General features: G+C 37.4%; 1 protein-coding gene across 1 annotated transcript in view; it reads right to left on the minus strand.

Annotated features, from left to right (window-relative positions):
* The window catches only part of ARPC1A (actin related protein 2/3 complex subunit 1A), a 33,312-nt gene extending 11,804 nt beyond the window's left edge, over positions 1 to 21,508 (minus strand). The window contains exons 1-5 of the mRNA XM_027874486.1: positions 21,398 to 21,508; positions 12,237 to 12,329; positions 10,278 to 10,382; positions 5,135 to 5,357; positions 321 to 428 (exon numbers count right to left, since the gene is read on the minus strand). Of these exons, the coding sequence (XP_027730287.1) occupies positions 321 to 428; positions 5,135 to 5,357; positions 10,278 to 10,382; positions 12,237 to 12,300 (500 nt within the window). The 5' untranslated portion in view covers positions 12,301 to 12,329; positions 21,398 to 21,508. The remainder of the gene's footprint in view (positions 1 to 320; positions 429 to 5,134; positions 5,358 to 10,277; positions 10,383 to 12,236; positions 12,330 to 21,397) is intronic.
* Between the last annotated feature and the right edge of the window lie 3,866 nt (positions 21,509 to 25,374).

Genomic DNA, 25,374 nt, shown 5'->3' on the forward strand with positions numbered 1-25,374 from the left:
ATACTACTTTAAAAACAATGGTGCTTATGCTATATTTTGTTAATCTTAATATCTTAGAGGTGATATCATAAGGGCCACTGTACCAGGGATGTAATATTAAAAAGAATACATCAGTGTCAAAACCTTTTTCACTCTATATTGCCCACTCCTTCTGATAATACTGGCAGGAAGATACTAAAAACAAATATAAGTATAAAGGGATTTGGATCCTAGTCTTTCTATGTTACTACTTGACTTTGTTTTAAGTTTGATAATACAAAATGAGTTAACACCTAGTGAGCCAATTTGAAATCCATAAATCAAATTTAGTTTTTTCTCACCTGCATTTGAAGTCACAAGATCCAGCAGCCAGCAAAACATTGTTGGGGTGCCAGTCCAAACTAAGGACAGTAGAACGAATTGGCTTTTTTATGTGTTTGCTCACCCACCTGAAGTCAAAAAAAGTGACAGCTTACACACACATACCAAGAGATGTCAAACTACAGCTCTCAAATATCACATAAATCTACCAAGTAGATAACATCTAAGCATGAATCTCACTTTTGCGAGTGTGGTTAGTCATTGTGTTGATGAGAGTTCCTAAGTCGCCTGAAGGAATCTATCTTCAAAATACTGCTGTTATTGTGTAAATTGTTCTCCTGGTTTTGCTGATGTCACTTTGCACCAGCTCATACATGTCTTTAGAAATATTTTATTCAAGAAGATAGTCAGCAGGTGTTGGATATGATGGGCACCAAATATCATAAAAATTCATTTAAATTCTAACAGAAAATGACTAGAAGATTAGCTGCCACATGTAGAGTTAGAACAATGACTTGCTAGAGGAAAGAGCAAAACTGATACCTGATTTTAAAATAAAAAGAAAATGCGACATACAATTCAGACAACCCCAATCTGACCTAAACAAGTTATTGACATTAAAAAAAAGGAAATGGATAAAAGAACAGACACTTACGTGGATTATCATATTTACTAAAGAAGTTAACGTGTAAATCAACTGCCATGGTGAAGAGACCAAAAGATTCTAGAAAATACTTTAGTCAGTAGACATCTGATCCCTTACCAAATGGAGAGATGGTAGCCAAGGGAAATATAAACTAATCTGAAAAATCTTTATGGAAGAGGATAGTGAAAGACTGGAACAGTATTATATATATTTATTTGCATGCTGTCTCCCACTAAAATGAGCTCGTGAGGGCGGGGGCTATTTTTAACTTTCTTTGTGTCTCCAGGACTTAGCTCAATGCCTGGCACAGAGAAAGTGGTTCAGAGATGTTTGCAGGCCAGCTGCTGGCTAGAGGCAAAACAAGTTTACAGAAAGCTTGATGAGACCCAATTAAGACAGATCATGCTGAGGGCATTTAAGGATGAAAGTGGAAAGAAGACAATCAATAGAAAACAAATAGAAGATGTGTCAAGATTTATAACAAGCTATTTTTCATCAATGACACTGGACCCACAACATGTGGATGCTAACATCACAGTCCCTGATGCTGGGCTGTCTGCAAACATATTTGCCACAGTCCTGAGGGAAGTTCAGCCTTACATGAGGAAACACAAATGACACTAAAGAAAACAAAGTTGAACAGAGGGGGTGATCGAAATATACTCAGAAGAGATCTATACTGGAGGTGAAAATTTTGAGGGTGTTTGATGGATTCTCAAGAAATATGAAAGTGGGGAGGACACAAAACACTTGGTAAAGAGTCAGACTTTATTATTACTAAAAAATTTATCAGGCGATGATCAGTAACTACTGATCAATATGACTATAGTCTCTTCTCTAAAAAAAATCTTTATGAAAATAATCCACACATATATCAAGGGCATCCTTGAAGAAAGTATGAAGGGGAGGTGAAGGGAAAAAAGAATAAGCATTTATTAAGTATCTACAATGTGCGAGGCACTGTGCTAAGCACTTTACAAATATTATCTCATTTGATTCTCACAACCTTGGAAGGTAGGTGCTTTTAGTACCCCCTGTTTGCAGTTGAGGAAATTGAGGCAAATAGAAATCAAATTACTTGCCCAGGGTCACACAGGTAAGAAGAATCTGAGGCTGGATCTGAACTCAGATCTTTCTGACTCCAGGCCCACTCTACTTACTATTTGTTGGCTATAAATGACATTCAATTTAATAAGAGTAAAACACTGCCTTACAACTCTCCTCCAGTGTCTCCTACGTATATATTAAAATCATGTTTCCTTGAAAGATGTGACAATAGAGATAACTTCTGCTTAACAAAAATATTTTTTCTCTCCTTTCCACCTATCTCCTCACAAATTGGGGTGGGGTAGGGGGTGGTAAGAATACCTTTGCAACAAATATGCATAGTCAAGCAAAACTAATTCTCACATCACAAAGGTCCAGAAATATATATGTGTATGTGTGTGTATGTATCTGACTATTAATTATCAACAAGACATAAAACAGGAAACATGTTTGTCAAACATGCCATTATCATGTTCATAATTAAGGTTCATAATTAAGTCCAAATGAGAAGGATTCCCTATAGATGGCAATGGCCGACACGATGCTGTTTATATCAACCCACAAAACAATGCAAAACCTTCCGAATGAAATCCACGTTCACTGAAGAGCTCAGCTTCACTATCCACACTGGAAAAACCAAACAAATATACAATACCTGTTGTCTATGCTCTAGTGTACTCCTGGATGGACAGGCCATGGAATGCCATTACATATATGTTGGTAAAGCACTGCAAATGGACAATGCGCCCTGAATTGACTAGAATGAAGACTAAAGATTGGATTCCTTTGGTAAACTGGGAAATGCTTTTAATGACTCCAAATTTCTCCTTGAAATCAAAGCCTAGTTTGTTAACATCAGTAGTGTTCTGGTGATGCTATATGGTGGTCAGAGATTACCGACTCAGCAGAATTAAAATTACAGGTCATCCAAAGGACACTGGGGTGTGTGTGGAGGAGGGGCACCTTGAAGAAAATTCAACAGATTATCATGAAAAACTATGCAGGAGAGATGGCACAACGATTTATCAGAAAGATGTATAACTGTCATGCAGGAGAGTAAAGGATAATCAATGGATGGAATGTTGAGAGGTCAAGAAGAGAGTCCCAGACACTGGATAGCCCCTCTGTGAAGAATTTATAGGAAGATATGGAATGAATACTGAAGAGCAAAGACAAGAGTCACATATGAGGAGTGTGAGACTGACAGTTGTAATGACATCCAAGTATCAAGATTCACTAATTAGTTATCTTTCCTCATTTTCATCTTAGTTTATAAGGTACCTAAATCTTACAAATTCATTTTATAATCTTCTAATCAACTACAATTCTATTTTCAAAAGAAAAATTAAGATCTGCCCTGTAGCAGAAATGTGTTATCTCCCCCAATTAGAGTAAACTCCTTGAGAGCAGGAAATATTTCACTTTTCTGACTCTATCATGTAAACAGGCTTTATATTCTCCCAAACTACTGCATTTAAGTGTGCAGCACAATGCACATATTTTAAATTAAAGCAAAACATCGAAGAACAAGATACTTAACAATTCATAACATCATTTGATGTTTCTGGGTTGTTGTTTAAAAAGTGATGACGCATCATCATGTAAATTAGCAAGCTATTTTAAGTGAAAAAAAAAAAACCCAGTAGACTAGAAGTCAAAACCAAGATCTTTGTCTTCAGATTTACTAATACTACCTCTTCTGACCATAGTTTCTTCACTTGTTAAATGAAGGGGTGGACAAAAACAATCTCTAAATTCCTTTCAGCTTTGACATTTTATGGTCCCCTGAAATATTATTTTACAATTGAGGAAAAGCTTCTCAATGCACAGAAAGTTAAAAAACTGAGTACATTCAAATTATTTTCTTCACCCTGTTATCCAGTTAAAAAACCTTATTTATTCAAAACACACAAACTTGGAATTTGTGAAAATTCAGACCAGAGTTGTGAAGTTTCTCTCTGAAGGTATGCAAAAGAAAAGGTTTACTATGCATACTCACAGTGAAAATAAGATTATATGAGGGCTCTATCTCTAAGTTACCTAAATAAAATATTTTAAGACCTTTAAAAGTTCTCAATTTACACAGAAACAATTGATGGCTAATTACAAGTAATTCTTATCTATTCACTAAAGCAAATCTCCTCAGATGCAATATTTTGTTCATTGTGCTTGAAAGAAAGAAAACGAAAAATTTTTAAAGGGTATATATTTTATAACTCAGACTGATTTCTTTCCAATAAGTGCAAACTTCGAAAGTTTTATTGTATTATAAAAAAGCAAGAAGATAATTCCCTTCCTTTGCTGTGCCTAAACACAACAGAAATGGCAAGGCTGTAAAAAATACACTTTTGCTAATTTTGGCTGAAACACAAACACTGCAGGTTACCACAAACCATTTCCAAGTTGGAGGGTATTTACCACTATATCTGAATGTGTGTCAGATGGAACAGAATTGTTTTCTTATCACAGCAAACAGGAGGGAATGGTTAAAAGAAGTTCTTTAGACATATAATAAATTTCTCTATTTTGACTGGCTCGGTTTCAAAGGTTTTATAAAGTACAACATTCACAATTATGCTTCCAAGATTCTAGTCAATTTTCACTGAGATGGTTTACATACTAACGTGACAAATAAAATATTATATTAACAAAGAATGGGTTAGGAAAACAATTCAGAATCAATCCTACAAGTCTAAGAGGATAGGTAAGGGGGAAAGGGAAAATATTTTAAGATTTCTGTGGGCCTCTGAGTATAATTAAATCTGTAATTTATATAATAAAATAAGAAAAAAGCATCAGAGTTATAAAATGTAACTTGAAAAGAATGAGAGAGAACAGAGGTCTAATTTTAGGGAATGGAAACAAGCTTGTAGACCAAAATACAAAAATGGATGGTTCTGCTGAGAGAGCTATGAGTCGCTTGATCATCCACATATACTCACAAAGAAGAATGTCTTAACAGAGTTTATAACAAATTTCAAGGGGAAAATATTCTCCAGATTAACACTCAGTTTTTTCCATAAACCAATTCTAGACAGTGTTCCATGTGAGCCTCAGGATATCATAAAGAATACAAAAATAGGTCAGAATGTACAACTTTACAAATTTGTTCGCATTTACTATTTCTAAAACACTACTCACCAGTCATTTTCAGACTCAAAGTAGCACACGGAAATCAGTCGAGCTCCGCTACCTACAGCAAATTTATTCTCCAAGGGAGACCATTTCACAAAGGTGGCTGCACGATTAATCCTCAGGATCACCAGGGTTGGTTTCCAGATGCCATCTTTCTGACTCCAGACATAGGCATTACGGTCTGCACCACAAGTTACAATTCGATCGCTCTTGGGAGCCCAGTCAATACCTGCAATTGAAACTCCATATCAATGTCTTAAAAAATTTGACTGTGTCAAACTAAGCATAAAGTGCCTGGTATCATGTCTTAGACATAGTGGGCACTCAAAAAAAAGTTTGTTGAATTAAGTATCTCTACCTATATGGTTTTTTTTCCCCTAACAGAAAAAACACAAAAAACTTATAAGAGACTACTTATATCAATAAATGTGAATAGCATGAATTTTCCCATTTTAAAAAACTGCATAATGGCTCCAGGAAAAAAAGTCATCAATATACTGTCTATAAGAACCATGTCATGTCAAGGACATTTTTATGTAGGAACTTCCTTTGTCAAACAGACTGCAACCCAGTCTAAAACTTAATAGTCTTAAAGAGTTTCCAGAAGCTCAGAAAGGTTAAGTGACCTGTCCAGCACTCCACAGGTGGTAAATGTAAGAAGTAGGATTTGAGCTCAGGTCTTCCTGAGTCCAAATCCAGCACTCTACCCATTAGACTATGTTGCCTCTCAGAAGTCACATCTAAGCTTAAAAAGATAGTTAGATTAAAACTAAAAGGTCTGTCTAAAATGTACCATGAAATCCAAGTTCAGTGAAAAGAGCACTCGCTGGCTTTGGAATCCAAACACCTGGGTTCAAATCCCATCTTTAATATTTACTAAAATGTGATCTTGGGCTATTATCCTCTTCAGACCTCAGTTTCTTTATCTACAAAATGAGGGAGTTGGACTTCACAGTCTCTAAGCTCTAAATCCATGATCTGATGATGAAAACTAAGTGGGAAAAGCAGGAAATACATACTTCTTTTAAGTTATGTGTTATGTTTCAGATGAAAGAATAAAATACAGTCTTAGAGGCCCATAATCTCTTATCCAGTTATCATTTTAAGTTTTTACAACTTAATCACACCTTCCATAAGAGGATGACTGTTATGGGACAGATTTTCCAATTAAGAAAACTGTAAACAAACTCTCACTCCAGCCACAGATAGCCTGGATGAGGAGTTTAAAAAAATATCCTACTCTTGATTCTCCAACTACCTAGCTTTGTGACTTTGGACAAGTCAATTAACCTCTTCTAAGTCCCCCTTCAAAGACCGTGCATTCTATTTATCATCTTAGAGGTGAGAGGGTTAGCAACAGTGGTGCTAGTGAACAGGATTGATCAACTCTGAATGTTCTTTTGTATTTTTTTTTTACTGGTTATAAGCATCCCTGTTTCCTCATCCTTTAAAAAGAAAGGGGGAGGAAAGCCTGCCTATTTCAGAGAGTTGTGATGAGACTCAATATTAATAGATTGGAAAGTTTTGTAAACTCTTAAGTTATTCTCATTATACATCACATTATCCACCAGTGCCTAGCATAGTAACTGGTATATTATAAGTATTTAATAAATATCTGAGTAAGCCTAACAGAGAACTGGAAGAAATGGAAGAACTGATCCTCCTCCTCTCAAATATCCAATTACTACAACCACAACTCAACAATTTTTATTAAAAAGCCTAAATGTGAAAAAAAAAATTAAAAAAAAAAAGTCTAGATATGCATAGTACAAGGACTTCCTGCTAGTACCCCGCCATGCCCCCTACTCCAACAGATTCCTGCTCTCTAGGAACTTATATTTTAAGAAAAATGCTACAAATGCTTTTCTCCCTAGAAATATCTCTCCCTGGCTTTTAATTATTCTAAGACTAACCATCTAGCCCTACCTCTACTGTGATAGCCAACCTTGACAGGCAACTTTGCAACTGTCAAACTACATAGTCATGTTCAAAACTGTACAACAGCATTACCTGTCTAAATATTTGCTTCGAAGAGATGAAAAAAGGAAATACTCAGCAGCAGGCAAGTTGTCATTTTTTCCTAATACAGCCTTGCACTTTTTCCCTGTTTTTTCATTACTTTTAGGTCAGTAAGTTTTGTGTGTGTTTTTTTTTAAAGATGAAACATTAATGCAAAAATTTAACATTAGAAGAAAAATCGTGACATCTCTTTTGATAAGTCTGCTGTGGCAGCTTCTTTTCTCTATGTTAATGGACATTCTTTTAGTTTAGAAAGAGCCACAACAGAAGTATTTCATCTGTTTAGTCAGTATCTGAGAAAATGACTGATCCTTGGTCTCTTGCCATAGTTATATTTAGAGTCTTCCAATAACATTTTCTTCAGAACTGAAAAAAATGCTGCCTGAGACTTTTGACAGAAAACCGGCCAAAGCACAAAGGACCTCAAAATAGACTAAGTAGAAAGGGAGCAGGAGGGAAGGATATGTCTGGAGGGTTCACATTTTTTGGCTATTTCTTTTGTCTTTCATCTTTGGCCTATTTTTGCTTAAAAAGACATTTCTAATGTTAAAAATCCACTATAAAATGTATTTAGTGTTCCTTTTTCCACTTTCTATAAGAAGCTTTTCCAGATCCCCTTCAATCCTATGATTTTCCTTTGTTGATTATCTCCAGTTTATCCTGTACATACCTTTGTTTGTACATAGCTGTTTTGCATGCTGTCTCCCCCATTAGACTACGAGCACTCTGACATCAGGGAATGGTTTTATTTTTTGTTTTGCCTTTTCTTTGTATCACTAGCACTTACCACAGTGCCTGGCACACAGTAGGTGCTTAATAAATGCTTATTTACTTGATTGACTTCTCAGGTCACCAGTGAAGCTAGCCAGGAAAGTTAGCCATGAGTCCAATGACTAAAGCACTGAAAATGAAATAGGCCAAACCTACCTAAGAGAAGTCAGGTAGAAGGAAAGCAAAAGTAGTAAAAAATCAAAATGATGACCTTTGGTTATATAGCCAGTGCTATAATTATTTAGTCTCTTAACGTTTTCTACCACTGGATGCATTACTGTCATGACCCTGATAAGCAAAGGAGAAGTCGATAACGCTGTTTTCAGGATGGCAAATGTTCATGCTCAGAAAAGAGTTTTAGAAACTACACAAAGGGTTGTTAAAGAAAGTTTTTTCTTTGATTGCTAGAGAAAGGTGTCTTTCTTATTTTTAATCTGGAAGGCCGTGTTATTTAAGAATCAATTATAAAGCAATGGAAGCTTACCAATGGAGTCAGGGAATAAAAGGTAAAATTTCAAATGATCAGAACAAAGGCAATCAGCAGCAGTCTTTACTGTTCATTTGAATTAAAATGTTGTGAGGATGGGGATGGACTGAGAGGACACAAGACTCTGTAGTAAACACCATGCCCTCCATAGAGTAAATTCTATATGGTTAAGGCTAAATCACAACAAACAAAAGTAGATAAACCCTGAAGCAGGGCAAAAAAGGATCCACCCATACAAGGTTCAAAAATATTTTGAAGAGTTCTTTCAAATGGATATCCAAAATTAAGCCCAGTGCAAAATAACCACACACACACATACATATTAGAAAAAGATTTGAATTCTACTCTTCTGACTGGTTTTAGTAAAATTTGAAACTATAGTCAACAATGCATAGTAAAGATCTATATGTGGGTTCATGCCTATAATCCTAGCTACCAGGCAGGCTGAGGCTGGAACATCTCCTGAGCTCGCGAATTCTTCACTGAAGTGGGTTACACAGACCAGGTATTTGTATTAAGTTAAGCACTAAAGAGGTGCGTGCCTGTGAGTAAGGGGCTACCAGACTTCCTAAGGGGTAAACAAACACAAGTCAGAAATGGAATGGGTAAAAACTCCTTCAACAATCAGCAGTAGGAATGGGTCTAGGAGTAGTAGTTCCTGTACTTCCAGCTAGAGACTCAGTCTTAAAAAAAATAAACAAAACCACCTTCTCATTTGACAGCTTCTGTTAATATCTGAAGAGAACAATGAAACAACACATGTGCCATCAGGATTTTACCTTCTACTATCCGCTTTAAAATGTCTCCAGAATAGCATCTAAAAGCAGGGACCACTCATATTTGCTATAGTAAAAACACCTAGAAAATTATAATGCCTTCACATGATTAAAAAAAAATCCTAAAAACAAAGGGCTATTTGCTCCCTATATGACCATGGACAAGTCACCTTACTCATTTAAGTTTAGGTCTCTCATCTGTAAATTTTTAGGGAGTAGCCATGATGCACTGAAGAGAGTCTTAATTTTAGAGCTCTGAGGCCAGAGTTTAAATCTTCCCTCTGCCACTATTATCTGTATGACCTTGCAAAAATCATTTGGGCCTTAGCTTCCTTAACTGTAAAATGAGAAGATTCGATTACATAACTTTGGAGCCCACATTTTAGCTTTGAAACTGTGATCTATGGTCTTAGGTCTTTCTCTTTTAGCTTTAAATCCATGATCTTAAGGCTTATCACATAGACCAATCATGACAATTAAACTATGCTTACTTTCACAAACTTGTGCTCACAACTTACCCAAGTCATTAAGCACCACTCTAACAAGGCAGCAGGGCAGGGACAGGAGCACACCTCCACAGGGTCTTCTATTCCTGATGCCTAACAAACAACTAAAGATCTACTCTAGAAGGGGATGTTTAATTCTTTCAATTCCTATGTTCCCTTAGGCCCAAATCCATAGTTATAAATCCTAACATAACTTTAATTTTTAAGAGGAAATAAAGAGGAGCCTTTTATAAAACACTATGTTCCTCCAACACTTATGAATGGGGTTTTGGCCACATTTTCATGTACAGGTTTTTCCTCTTTGAGTTGTTTCATGTGTGTCTTGTCTAACTAATCACGAAGTTCTTAAAGATAAAATCTTCTACTTCTTTAATATTCCCCATGGCACCAACACTGCTAGGCATCTAAGAGGGGTTCAATAATGCCTGACTAATTAAAATCAGTAGCACAATATTTCCTCATTTATCAAGACAACCTGTTAAGTGGTACAGAAGTTTAAACATTAAACTTGGTAATATTCACATTTACATTCTGGCCTTTTCTTCAAACAAAGGAAATGTGGTACTAAGCTCACTATAGGATTCTATTACCTGTAATATGTCCATTGTGTTCCTTCAGTTCATGGGCTTTCACCCATTGATTCCCATTCTTCTTGTAAATGTGGACTTCATGATTATTAGGGCTAAGGGCAATCTCTGGTAGAAAGAATTTAATATATTGTTAACACACATAGAATAACAGTATTTTGGTTAACAATTGATCAAATAAGATGATGTATGTAATTACTTTACAAACCTTAAATTGCTATATAAATGAGCTATTTTTTAAAAAGTGGAGGTGAAATTTATTTTTTCTTATCAAAGATGAAATATGAGAAATTCTGTTTATAAGGTCTTTTTAAAAAAATTTTTTAAGGAAGTGGACTGAAGAAAAGAATACAAATTTCTTTCTTTTTCTCTCTCTCTTTTTTTTTTTTGGTAAGGCAATTGGGGTTAAGTGACTTGCCCAGAGTCACACAGCTAATGAGTGTTATGTGTCTGAGGCCACATTTGAACTCAGGTCCTCCTGAATCCAGGGCCAGTACTCTATCCACTTCACCATCTAGCTGCCCCTACAAATTTCAATTAACATAATTTGGTTCTACTAAGTAAGATATGGCAAAACCCATATGGATCTTAAACTTAAGTTTTAATAACAAGATGGAAAACCCCTGAACTAGAACAAAATCTATTAAAAATACATATAAAGTACTATTATATACACATTAAAATACTATTAATTTATATTGGTTTTCTTTTTAAAGTTAAAGTTGTTGGATTGAACTTTCATTTGGCTAAAGGTACTTCTCAATATGATTCTTAATATTAGTTTTAGGATTTCAATATACAGTTTAAGACTTCTGTATGTTTAAGCCATTGTGATAATTATAACTACTCCTTAATATATATATATATATATATGTATGTGTGTGTGTGTTTCTATATATATATATACACACACATATATATATAAAATCTTGGGTAACATAAAGGTCCTTTTTGCACAATTAAGATATCATTAAGACCTACACCCAAAGACTTAGGTCAACCATCTAAGGATTCTCTATACCCAGATACTTGCTTTTTTCTACATATAACTGTCATAAATTTTATAAAGCTGAAGTTTTCAAATGGCAAAAATTAAATTCAACAACTTTTACTAAGTCATTTGAAATAAGGGGAATGAGACTCTGTATCTTTATCCTCTAAGTAGAGAACTCAAAATATTTAAATACTTCTGCAAAATGGATGTAATTATTTTTAGATGAGAAAATAAGAATAAAAGAAGAGACAGCATTAAGTCTCTGTGAAACAATCAGAAAATAAAGGAGGTCCTAAATATCAAATCCTAGCATGCACTCTAAAGGGTCTACATTGAAATAACTGAAATAAGTGCTCACTTCTAGCTAGCTCTTGGGCTAAAAGGAAGGGAAGAACAAGGGTTTAATCAGGAGAAATAAAGATAACCCAGATTGTGATCAATTGTGTGTAAAATAAGACGCAATATGGTACTGAGAGAGGGCCTAAAAAATAAACTAAATGTCTTAACAGCCTCCAGATTGCTGTTTGGAAGCTCTGGGCTCAGAGGAACAGCTAATACTTCAGGCAATAAAAGACCCTCCATATACATCTGAAATCAAAAGAGCAGAGGGGCAGAGCTTAAAGAGCAATAGATTTAGGGAAAAGACACCTAGCTTTCAGTCCTTACTTAGGTCACAGAATCTGAAGAGCTGGAAAGGACCTCAGAGATCATCTAAGCCAACTCCTTCATTTTATAAATAAGGAAACTGAGGTGCAGAGTGACTTGCCCAAAGTTACACATTAAGTTTCTGAAAATTTACAAAAAAGGATTGGATTATATGATCTCTAAGGTACCTCTTGTTCTAAAGTTCTATAACTCTTTTGTGTCCTGTAGTAGTAACCTGTCACAGAGCCCCATCAATTTCTAATAAATTCTACATTGTAGATGGAGAACGTACCAAAGCAAAGAAAAAAGAATACCATACTTACGAGTACGGTCTCTGTTCCAAGCATGGCAGGTGATTGGCTCTAGTAAAAATTGATGTAAGGACATTATTCTTAGTGTTTTCAAAAAGGAAAAAGCTGGAATAAATAATAAGAGAAAGCACTTTAAAAATTACAAAGTAGTGCTCTACCATGGCCAGATCCTATTTGTTAAATTCACTTCAGTTCAAAAATTAATGTCTCTATAGTTCAAAAACAGCGCTCCCTATTCATTTCAGGATGACTATTAATGTTCTGCTACATTGTGTTACACAGCTTATTCTAGAACTGGGTAACATTTATAGAAAGAAATGAGTCATTTTTATTAAGGAATTACAAATCAATAAAAACACCTCACAAATTAATATATAAATAAGCAATAATCAAACTGCCAGATGGCTTAAAATGCTTGGGAATGATGCAAGAGTAACAAAAATCACGGAAGCCTAAGATGCTCAAATGCATTCTAAATGAATATATGTGATAATTACGTACCACTTAAAAAAATCTATTTATGCTTACTTTGTAAAATATTATGTAGTATATTAAGACACGATCTTTGGGCAATTAAACTACAAAATGACATACCCAGATAATAAGACAGAAGTTAATGGATAAGTAAATAACAAGTAGATTGAACTGTCCCTTGTATAAAGACAATGACTAATAGACATACACACAGGCTTCAATCGCATTATAGGCATGATGGAAATAATAGTATTGTAATATTTTCAGGCATGGTCAATGTGTTGTATTGCTTGACTAAACTTTTCTTTAACAAGATAGGGTTCTAGTGGAGTAGAGGTAGAGAAGCAATGGAAATGATGGGGGAAAAAAGAAGCATGAATAAAATCTTTTAAAAAGTAGTTTACTGGAATTTTGAGCTAGATGACTTGGGTTCAAATCCTATTTCTGCCACTTGCTAAAACCAGTTAAGGTGGGCAAGTCATTTTCCTTTTAAGAGCCTTGGGTTCGAATAATACTACTTGTACTACCTATTTCAACAAATTAAGAAAGAATGTAATAGAATATAAACTCCCTGTGGGCAAGGACTGTTTTTGTTTTCCTACTCTTTGTAACAGAGTTCCTGGAACAATATGTATATAATATGTATCTTAATAAATGCTTGTTGAACTGAAGATTCAGTGAAAGAATGTTTAAAGTGCTTTGTAAACCTTAAAAGTTATATCAAAATGGATTCAGTTAAATATTTATATATTTCCTCTGTATATCTCAAGAGCCTGAAAAGGAAATAAAGATTATTATCAACTTCATATGTATAATGGGTATCATATCTTTTGCCTTCTCAATGGGGAGATGGAGAGAATTTGAAATTTAAAATAATTTTTAAAAAAACTTTCAAAAAAAGCTTACTATCTCAGCTGCAATAATCTGGATCCCTGCAAAGCCTAATCAAGCAAATCGACACTAAAATCTAAAGAATCAAATTAATTTAATTTACACATTTAAAAAAAAACTTGCCTTATTTTCATCATTCTGCACTGATGAGAAAGTGAACTTCTGAAAGTTTCTCTGACATTCTCAGGAATTGCCAGAGGTGGGTTTCCCTTTGTATGTCTACTGATGACATTATCTTTACGGAAGCCATTTATGAGTTCTGTATGTGAAAATTCTGCCACTGATAAGTTGGGTGGCATGCTGGACCAGGAGTCAAGAATATGAGTTTTGATCCTGTCTTAAAGGCTTATCACCAGATGTATGAACTTGGACAAGTCACTTAACTGCTCCGCGCTTGATGACCTCTAAAGTCCCTTCCAGATCTAAATCTATGATCCTATGAGCCTACTCAGGTTTCTGGGTGACATCTTTTAGGGCTCCTAATCTGTTCTTAAGACCTCCTATTCTAGAATACCACTACCTGAAGGTAAGATTAAAATTCATAAACAGTTATCTCATTTATAAAATGGATGCTTGGCTAGACAATCGCTAATGTTCTGTAAAATTCTAACACACTTGTCAGTTTAGCATACTGAATTTGGAGTCCAGGATTTGAATCTCAGCTGTGCTATTTACTAGTGGACCTCTGGGAACTCCTTTAGAGACTCAGTTTCATTATCTGTAAAATGCGGAGATTGGATGTTTAAAATCTAAATGCTTCTCAGACTAAATGCTCTAAGACTCAACTAGTATATAAGGTAGGAGATCTTTGTGTTAAAAACCAATCTCAAGCCAAGTGTTCTATTCCTAGAACATTCTGTCAGTACCTTATTTTCCTCATTACTCCCTACACACTGGATTATACTTTTCTAGGCACTGGGGTATTCCTACACCACTCCACCCCAACTCCTAGCAGAAGTCAGGAGCTATTTGACTTTTTTTCTTTAGTTTCCGCAGCACCTAGCATTGTTTCTTGTACCTCAAATTATGGTCACCCTTGCCTGAAATTTAAAAACTTATTTTTCTCAATTATAAGCAGGTACTTGTAAATGTTTGGTGAATTGAATTGAAAATATAATCCATAGCAAATGATATCATTTCAGATGGTCACACTCAATATAATCCTAAAATCTGATATACCCAAGTAGGGTAATGTTAAACTAGGGTGGAGACTTAAAAGCAAAATTCTGATACAAAGAGGAAATGAATGGAAGGCCCAGGAGAAAATAAAGGTAAAGTGAAAGTTATTAGGCTTGGCTGGACCTGAGATTTCATTGGTATAGTGGAACTCCGAGATGATAAAATTCACTAAACCAATGTAGGGCAGCACCATCTCTGCAACTTACAGACTTAGGCAATTACCTAGAATAGTAAAAGGTTAAGTGACTCGTACAGGATCACACAGTCAGGATGTGTCAGACACATGGTGGCTCTCTCTATCCACCGTTTAACCAAGCTGCCTTTAATAGTAAGATTAACTGTCAAAGCTGAAATCAAACTTTGTTTAAGGTGAGTAATACTTCTCATACTTGTAAATATGTTCACACGGCAATAAGGAATACTCACATTCAGCCAATAAAATAAAATAAATATCAAGCGTCTAAAAATAAGCTATGAAATAAATGTCAAAATTCTACATTTTGCTCTGAGAATGAAGATAGTTAGGAAATTTACATTTTGTTTTACATGCCTTACTAGGCAAACTGCAATAATATAAGAAGAAAAATGTATAATCAATAGTAAAAGGACTGATGTTTTAAAAATTCATTGCACTGATTCATATGTTTCAAAAAACATTTCCACATATTCATGGCACAGTCCTATCTTCCCTTCCTTTAACATCAGAGCTACTTAATTTGCTCAAATTTAATCAAATAGCATATATGCTATGTCATTATGTTCCTTAATTAAAAGGGATTTAGTTTACCATTGTTCCTTAGTGGAGAGCAAAAATTTAAGTTTTATGTGTTAACTGAAATTCAATTCAACAAACATTTATTGAATGCCTATTAGGCACAAGGAATGTTCTAGGAGCCTGGGATACAAAGAAAAAACCCAAAATATTCCCTGCACCCAAGGAGCTTATGTTCTATGGGAGTTAATAATAGCTGACATATAAAGATTATAAACAAGACTGAAAATTAATATTTTAAAATGCATGCCAGGGGGCACAGCCAAGATGGTAGAGTAAAAGCAGGAACTCACTTGAGTTCTTCCCCAAACCCCTCCAAATATCTACAAAAAATGACTCTAAACAAATTCTAAAGCAGCAGAACCCACAAAAAGACAGAGTGAAACAAATTTCCTGCCCAAGACATTGGGATGGTTGATGGGAAAGGTTTGTTGCGCTGGACTTATTAGATTGGAGTCTAGCACAGGCCATGTCGGCACAGACCAGTCTCCAGCGGGCCCCGAGCAGGCCTCAAGGGACTGAATCACTGGCAGCTGTGGCAGTTTCCAGACTTCTCAACCCACAAATGCCAAAGACAATTTAAAAGGTTAGTAGGAAAGGTCTGTCAGACTTGGGTGAAAGAGGAGCACAGGCCAGCCCCAGCACAGCCCTGGGGCAGCAGCAGTTACAATGGCTGCTTCTGGACCTCTCAGCCCACAGACAGTAAGGGGATCGAACAACTGATCACAGGGAGATTACAGGGGTCTCTTTGCTGACACTGAGGCAGCATTCTGTGCTTTGCCCATATTTGGATTTGAGTTGCAGTCTTGGGTGGCAGTCCTGGGGTAAAGAGGAGAACTGGCATAGCAGAGCTTGTGGCAGCAGTGGAGAAGGAACCCTCCTTACAGTTCTAGGGCAGAAAAAGAGTGCTTGTGGTCACGCACAGGACAGGAGAGGAGTAAACACCTCTCCTTAGATCCTGCCACCTTGGAAGAACTGAAAACTTTCAGGTCCCTAGAAGTATCTCTGAAAACAGCTGCACAAAACCCCCGAAGCTTGGGACGGTATGCCCTCCACACACTCCACACTGGTAGCAGAGCCCTACCTTAACAAAGAGTTAAAAAGTCAAGTAATTGGCTGGGGAAATGAGTAAACAGCAGAAAAAAACTCAAGACTACAGAATCTTACTTTGGTGACAAGGAAGATCAAAACATAATAACCAGAAGAAGACAACAAAGTCAAAGTTCCTACATCCAAAGCCTCTGAGAAAAATATGAATTGGTCTCAGGCCATGGAAGGGCTCAAAAAGGATTTTGAAAAGCAAGTAAGAGAAGTAGAGGAAAAATTGGGAAGAGAAATGAGAGTGATGCAAGAAAATCATGAAAAACGAGTCAACAGCCTGCTAAAGGTGACCCAAAAAAGTACTGAAGAAAATAACATCTTAAAAACAGAGTAGACCAAATGGCAAAAGAAGTCCAAAAAGCCAATGAGGAGAAGAATGCCTTAAAAAGCAGAATTGGCCAAATGGAAAAAGAGGTCCAAAAGCTCACTGAAGAAAATAATTCCTTAAAAATTAGAATGGAGCAAATGGAAGCTAATGACTCTATGAGAAAACAAGAAATTATAAAACAAAACCAAAAGAAGGAAAAAAATGGAAGACAATGTGAAATATCTCACTGGAAAAACAACTGACCTAGAAAATAGATCCAAGAGAGATAATTTAAAAATTACTAGATTACCTAAAGGCCATGATCAAAAAAAAGAGCCTAGACATCACCTCTCAAGAAATTATGAAGGAAAACTGCCCTGATATTTTAGAACCAGAGAGTAAAATAGAAAGTGAAGGAATCCACTGCTGACCTCCTAAAAGACAGCCCAAAAGGAAAACTCCCAGGAATTCCAGAATTCCCAGGTCAAAGAGAAAATATTGCAAACAGCCAGAAAGAAACAATTCAAGTACTGTGGAAACACAATCAGGATAACACAAGATTTAGCAGCTACTATATTAAGGGAAGGGAGCTTGGAATATGATATTCGGAAGGACAAAGGATACTAGCGATAAAACCAAGAATCACCTACCTAGCAAAACTGAGTGTAATCAATAAGGGGGGAAAACTGATATTCAATGGTGTGGAGAAACTGAGTACATTATTGAGAAGCCAGAGCTAAATAGAAAAATTGATTTTCAAATACAAGACTCAAGAGAAGCATGAAAAGGTAAACAGGAAAGAGAAATCATAAGGGACTTATTAAAGTAGAACTGTTTACATTCCTACATGGAAAGATGATATTTGTAACTCATGAGACCTTTCTCATTATTAGGGTAGTTGGAGGGAATATGTATAGACAGAGGGCACAGGGTGAGTTGACTATAAAGGAATGATATCTAAAAAATAAAATTAAGGGGTGAGAGAAGGATGTACCGGGAGAAGGAGAAAGGGAGAGGTAGAATGGAGTAAATTATCTCACATAAAAGAGGCAAGAAAAAGCTTTTACAGTAGAGGGGAAGAGGGGGGAGGTGAGAGGGAATAAGTAAGCCTCACTCATCAGATTTGATTAAGGAGGAAATAACATACATACTCATTTGGGTATGGAAATCTATTTTACCCTACAGGAAAGAAGGGGGGACTAGCATGGGGGGGGCGTGATAGAAGGTAGGGCAGATTGGGGGAAAGAGTAATTCATGGGGTGGGGGAAGGGGAGAGATGTGGAGAAAATTTGGAACTCAAAATCTTGTGGAAGTGAATGCTGAAAACTAAAAATAAATAAATTTAAAAAATAAAACACATGCCAATAATAAAAAGTATATATTTCATGTAAGGTCATAAACAATAGTTGCAAAGAAAAAAACTTATTGATTTCTAATTCAGCCACATTACCCAAGTTTCAAATCTGGACACACTTTCATGGCTAGTACTTCATTTTAAGATTGCAGACCAAGAAAATTACCACATTTGACTATCTCTGTAGCTGCAGTATGTTACACTGGAAAGAGCACAGGACCCTTAAGTCAGAAACCTGGGTTCAAACTTGAGCCTTTGAGTGTGTAACAACTTCCTTGGGTCCCAGGTACCCCTATTTTAGGAGGGGAATAATATTTATACTAGCTACCACCCAAGATAACTGTGCTGGAAAGCACCATTTACAGCTATTATTTTTATTATTAGTTCACATTCATCACATAGATCATAGATTTAGAGCTGTAAGGGACTTCAAAGGCCACTGAGTCCAAACTGCTTATTTTACAGATGAAGAAAATGAGGCTCAGAGGAGCTAGAGTCACACAACTAATAAATATCAGAATGGGGACTCAAACCCAGGACTTCTGATTCCAAACCCAGCGTATGGAATATTCCTATTCCCAAATAGGCTATCTCTGTGGGAGTACCCAACAAACTGCCTTTGTCAAGCCCTTAATTCCCAAGGCAATAGCTATAATTTCAGAATTATGGTCACCCTTGCCTGATTTTAAAACTTATTTTTCTCCATATTTCTCTAAGAAAATGATAGGAGAGAAGAACACCAGTAAAAATAAAGGAGACCTTACTCAACTCACCAACTATTTAATCAATAACTGCTCTACACTAAGCATCATAAAAAATTTCAACAAAAAATTCAACCCATATTCATTAAGCACCTGCTATATGGCAATGTGAAACAGTCCAAAGAATGCTGGACTTGAAGTTAGGGGACCTCTAGCTTTAATGCCACCTAACTTGCCTAAGCTTCAGGCAACTTTCTAAATAACCCACTAAATTACATATAGATGGGTTGCAATGTTTCCACACCAACTCCTTGCCCTTGATGTGTGAGATGCAAAGAGGAAGAAATAGTCCACATCCCAATACAGAACCAAAGAACTATAAGGTATGGTCACTGCACTCAAGAAGAAACCTTCAAGGCATCAAATACTTTTTAAATTTATCAATAAACTTTACCTCTCTGGGTCTGTTTCTTCATCTGCAAAGCAAGCGGTTTGGACTAGGTAACTTCTGAGGAGCATTCTTACTATAAATCTATGATCCTAGATCCCACAATATGCTTCTTTAGTTGGTGAAAGAATATAAATAGACTGAAAATTCTTTCTCATATATACAATTTGCTTTAAGAACAGTGCCATTCAGATATGGAAATATAAAACAATATTTGTAAAATACCATGCCTAGAATGGACTCCCTCCTCAACTCTATACTTCAAAATCTCTTGTTTTATCCACATCCAAAGAAAGAACTATGGAGTTTGAATGCAGATCAAGCATACTAGTTGCTATTTTTTTTTCTTCTGTTGAGTTTTGTTTCCTCTTTCTGGTGGTTCCTCCTATTGCTTCTAATTCTTACTTACAACATCACTAATGTAAAAATATGTTTAATAGGAACGTATATATAAAGCCTATATCAGATTGTGTGCCGTCTTGGGGAGGGTAGTGGGGAGGAAGGGGTAGAAAAATTTTAAACTCAAAAGCATATAGAAGTGATTGTTGACAAATCAAAAAAAAATTAATTAAAAAAAACAAAATCTCTGTTTTACTTCAAGACTCAAATCAGGTACCAATTCCTCTATGAAGTCTTCCCTGATCCCTCATTTCCCTTGAATTTACTTATTTGCGTACCTTTTGTATCACAACAGTAAAATATAAGGTCCCAGAGGAAAACTCTTTCTTTGTATCCCCAGTCCCTCACACAGAGAAGATACTTAATGTCTTTTCACTATATTTACTATATACTCATATTTACTATATACTCATACAATAGATCTAAAAAAGATATTTTGAAACATATATTTACACCAACAGCTCTATATATCACCTCCCAATAGAATGCCCAGGATAGCATCTTTTCACCTCATTTGATTTCCTATCTGAAAACGTAATCCTCAATCTACAAGATCTACAATTCTGGAATAACCCAGTTAGGGATCTCAGCTCTCCAGTCGGCTTTCAGCTTTTAACTGATTCATCCTTAGTCTAAATGCTCTCTCTGACCAATCTAGGTACAGGTACTTCAATACCATTGGCCCACCACAGCTATAGAGACCAAACGAAACTCCTATTCAAAGTCTTAACAGATATACCATTTTTAAAGAAAAAAAATTTCAGATATACCATTTTTAAACTCCTTCTTCTATCACCCCTCAGGTAAAATAACCTGCCGACTAGGCGCAGTCAATCCCCGATTAGAACAGGTACAGTCATGGTCACGGACACCCTTTCTCTCAATTTTGACTGGGTCAATTAAAATGCCCAAAGATGTAGGTGGTTGCCCTGAGAATGAGGGTGGTTAAAAGGGGATGTGAAGTGAATCCTGTCTGAGATAACTCTCCTCTGACTTCTTCTCACACCAGGAGGAAGCGAGGACACGCCTGAAACCCGGGGACGGGAGAGGCAGGTGAAGGAGACAGTCAACCTACGCCCAGTGCCTGCCACAGCAGAGGTGGTGGTGGGGGGTGTTCAGGTGTTCCGTCTCGGGCTTGGAGACAGGGACCAACCTGATCCAGGGGGCTAAAGAACAAAGAGGATGGCGGGAGAGGACGGGGCGGGGGGAACGAGGCGTGGGGGGGGGGGCGCGGCATTCTGGGGCTCCCGCTCCTGAAACCCAAGAAAGGTGAACAGCTCCAGAGTGAAAAGGGAATGAAAGCAGATTCACCGCCCCAAGCCTCAGGTCAGACCGGAGGGGTCGGGGGAGAGGGGCGGGAACTAGAGCCCTCCCGCCCACCTCCCCCCGTCCGCCCCGCCTCCTCAGCCGCCAGCGGTCGGGGTCTGCCCGCCCCCCGCGGCCTAAGCCGGGTCCCGGGGAGCCGAAGGTTAGGAAAGGGCCAAGCGACCCCGGCACGAAGACAGACAGAGTGAGAAGCAGATGAGAAGCTGGTGGCCATCCCTTACCTGGGATGGGGAGGGTGCGCACGGGCCGCGGAGCGGAGGATTCGCGGACTCTGGTCAGTCGACGCGAATAAGCTCCGGCGGGCGGCGGGAGGAAGACGGAGGCCGGGAGGGAGCGGCTGACAGGGATCCCGGAAATGGGCACAGCGCCTGCGCTGCACTGCCTCCGAGTCCATCTAAGGCTGCGCAGATCGTCCGCGCACATCGTGAGAGCCTAGGGAAGGGGGAAGGGAGGATGTACGGACATGCGCGCGGGGCGCGGTAGAACTCGGGCTGGGAAGGTTCGTGACTGGCGCATGTGCAGTGGCGGCGAGCGGTCGGCCCGTGTGCCCTTGCTCCATTTACCATTCTCCGGTTTAGAAGACCCCTCCCAAAGGCAATTGAGAAGTAGAGGGGCTTCCTGCTGGGTGGAAAGGAATGCCGAAGGCCTCCATCTTCCTCTCAGCGTTTTGTTCTAAGCATTTACACTCTGAAACTCAGGGACTAGACCTGCACATCGTTCATTCGTTCGTTTATTCATTCGCTCGTTCATTCATTCATTCGTTCGTTCCTTCCTTCATTCTGCATAGAGCACTATGCCAAGTGATAGAAAGTTTAGAATGATGCCAAAATAATCTTCCAAAGGCACAGATCTGACCACGTCACTCCACGTCACTTCAAAGGACCACAAACTCCACGTGATTCAGCAGTGTGATCAGACAGCTGACACAATTTTGGATTATATTAAGAGAGACACAGCCTCCAGGAATAAGGAGATGATACTCTCTAACCTTAAATGCCCAATTCTAGGCAATAGAAGCTTTAAAAGGACATTGATCAACTGGAGAGCATCCAGAGAAGGACACCCAGGATAGTGAAGGGCTTTGAGTCTGTGAAGGACCTGGAGATGTTTGTCTTGGTGAAAAGAAGACTCAGGGAGGTCATGGTAGTTACTTAACCCTATTTGCTTCAGTTTCCTCATCTGTAGTAATTTTAGTAGTAGTAATTTTAGTAGCTCCATAATAGTAGGAAAAAGTACAAATTTCCTTAGCCAGGGTTTTAAGGCCCTCCCCAGTCTGACTCCAACTGACCTTTTTGCATTCCACTGTCAACCAACCTGGATTACTTTCGGTTCCTCAAATCCATCCTGAATCCCAACCCCACTCCCAGCTGACAAAGTCAGGATCCAAAAAGATTCGGGTTAAAGAAATGAGCTGAATCTACTACATAGAATTCAGTAGGGATAAATGTAAATTCTTAAGACTTGGGTTCAAAAAAATCACCTTCGCACATATTATGTGAACTAATCATAAAAATAGCAAAGTTGTGCACAACTACCCTATGAGGTGGGTAGTACAAATATTATTTCTATCCTAAAGATAAAATAACTGAGGCCCCAGGGAGTTGTAGGAGGAAGTATGGTTAGGCAGCAATTTGTCTGAAAAAGATTTGCTGTTTTGTTGTTGTTCAGTCATGTCTTGGTGACCCTATTTGGGGTTTCTTGGCAAAGATACTGGAGTGGTTTGTCATTTCCTTCTCCAGCTCATTTTTTTTTTTTAGGTTATACATGTGCAATTATGTAAAACATTTCCATATTAGTCATTTTGTACAAGAAGACTCAAATAAAAGAAAAAATGAAAGAGTGAAAAATAGCACGCTTCAGTCTATTCAATCAATATCAGTTCTTCCTCTGGAGGCGGATAGTATGCTTCATAGTGAGTCCTTTGGGATTGTCTTAGATTGTATTGTATTGGCTGAGAATAGATAAGTCATTCACAGTTAGTTCTTCCTGCAGCATTCTCCTGGTTCTGTTCACTTCAATTCACCAATTCATTTTCTTTTCAGTCTTTTCAGTCATTCCAGTCTTTCCAAGTTTTTCTGAGATCATCCTGCTTGTCACTTCTTATAGCACAATAATATTCCATTACAATCATATACCACAACTTGTTTAGCCATTCTCCAATTGATGGTCATCCCTTTGATTTCCAATTCTTAGCCACCACAAAAAGATTTGCTGTAAATATTTTTTGTACAAATAGGTCCTTTTCCATTTTTTTGGATGTCTTTGGACATACATCTAGCAATTCTCCAGCTCATTTTACAGATGAGGAAACTGAAGCAAATAGGGTTAAGTAACTTGCCCAGGATTACACAGCTAGGACGTGTGAAGAAAAATTTGAACTCAGGAGGACAGATTTGAACTCAGGAAGATGAGTCTTCCTTGCTCCAGGCCTGGTCCTCTGTGTACTGTGGCTCCATCTTGCTGCCCTGACTGATTCAAAGGACCACAAACTCCACGTGATTCAGCAGTGTGATCAGACAGCTGACAAAATTTTGGATTATATTAAGAGAGACACAGCCTCCAGGAATAAGGAGATGATACTCTCTAACCTTAAATGCCCAATTCTAGGCAATAGAAGCTTTAAAAGGACATTGATCAACTGGAGAGCATCCAGAGAAGGACACCCAGGATAGTGAAGGGCTTTGAGTCTGTGAAGGACCTGGAGATGTTTGTCTTGGTGAAAAGAAGACTCAGGGAGGTCATGGTAGCTATTTTTAAGTATTTGAAAGGCTATCATGGCTAAGAGGGTAGACTTTTCTGTTTTGCCCTACAGGTCCAGAACAGGTACAATGGTTGGTAGTTAAAAGGGGGCAATAATATAGCCTGACCTCAGGAAAATCTTGCTAACAATTAGATGGGCTGCCTTATAAGATAACTGATCCCCTTTACTAGAGATCTTCAAATAGAGGCAAGATGACCACTTGTTTGGAGCCACTAGGTGGTACAGGGGATAGAGCATGGGACTTGGAATCAAAAAGACCTAGGTTCAAATTCTGCCTTAAACATTAGTTTGGTGATGCTGGACAAATCAAAGTGTCCTTTCCTAAAGTGGGGTTCATAATAGCACCTCCCTCCTAAGGTTATTGTGAGGATCAAATGAGTTAACATATGTAAAGTGCTTTACAAACCTTAAAGCATTTTGTAAGTGGTAGCTAGCTATTGTTATTGTTGTTGCTAATGGGACTGCCTTTCAGCTATAGGTTGAACTAAATGACTGCTGAGGTCCAACTCTCATATTCTGTGATTCCATGATATTTTCCTAGAGTACTTTGGATCACTCTACCCTACCTGATATTTTACTTATCAGTCCTGATGACTGAAGCATTGAGTATATATGGAGGAAATTACATAGACTGTAGAGTGGAAAATTATTTAGAGATTGATCAGTACAGCTTTCTTTACAGATAAAGAAACTGACACCCAAGGAGGAAGTGACTGGCCCAAGGTCACACAAATAGCAAGTGGCTGAGCCAAGCACTGAATTTAAGTTCTCGAACCAAATTTGATTATTTTTTTCCACTTCACTAGTGGTTCTCAAACTTTTTTGGTCTCATGTCCCCTTTATACTCTTTTTTATTTTTTTTGGAGGCAATTGGAATTAAGTGACGTGCCCAGAGTCACACAGCTAGTAAATATATGAGGCTAGGATTGAACTCAGGTCCTCCTGACTCCAGGGTTACCTTGATTCTGACCCCAGGGCACTGCACCACCTAGCTGTTCCATATACCCTTAAAAATGATTGAGAACCTTACCCACCACCAAGATTTTTTGTTTACGTGGATTTTTAATGTATATGTATGTATATGAGATATATAAAAATAGAGCATATAGACATATATATACATGCACATCCATACATACTAAGTATATATTATATGTGTGCTATATACATAGTATATATATACTATATGACACATTTTATGATATATTGTATATGTAGCATGACATACATATACACATGTACCTACAATACACACATATATAGACGTACATAGACATATATACACACACTAGAGAAAACAATACATTTTCTGAGTTCCTATAACTCTTATAGTATTCATATATATATACACACACACATACATATATATATATACATACATACTTTGTGCGTGTGTGTGTGTGTGTGTGTGTGTGTGTGTGTGTGTGTGTGTGTGTG

This window comes from Vombatus ursinus, unplaced genomic scaffold (genome assembly GCF_900497805.2).
Source record: "Vombatus ursinus unplaced genomic scaffold, bare-nosed wombat genome assembly UNPS02014807.1, whole genome shotgun sequence".
Classification (NCBI taxonomy): Eukaryota; Metazoa; Chordata; class Mammalia; order Diprotodontia; family Vombatidae; genus Vombatus; species Vombatus ursinus.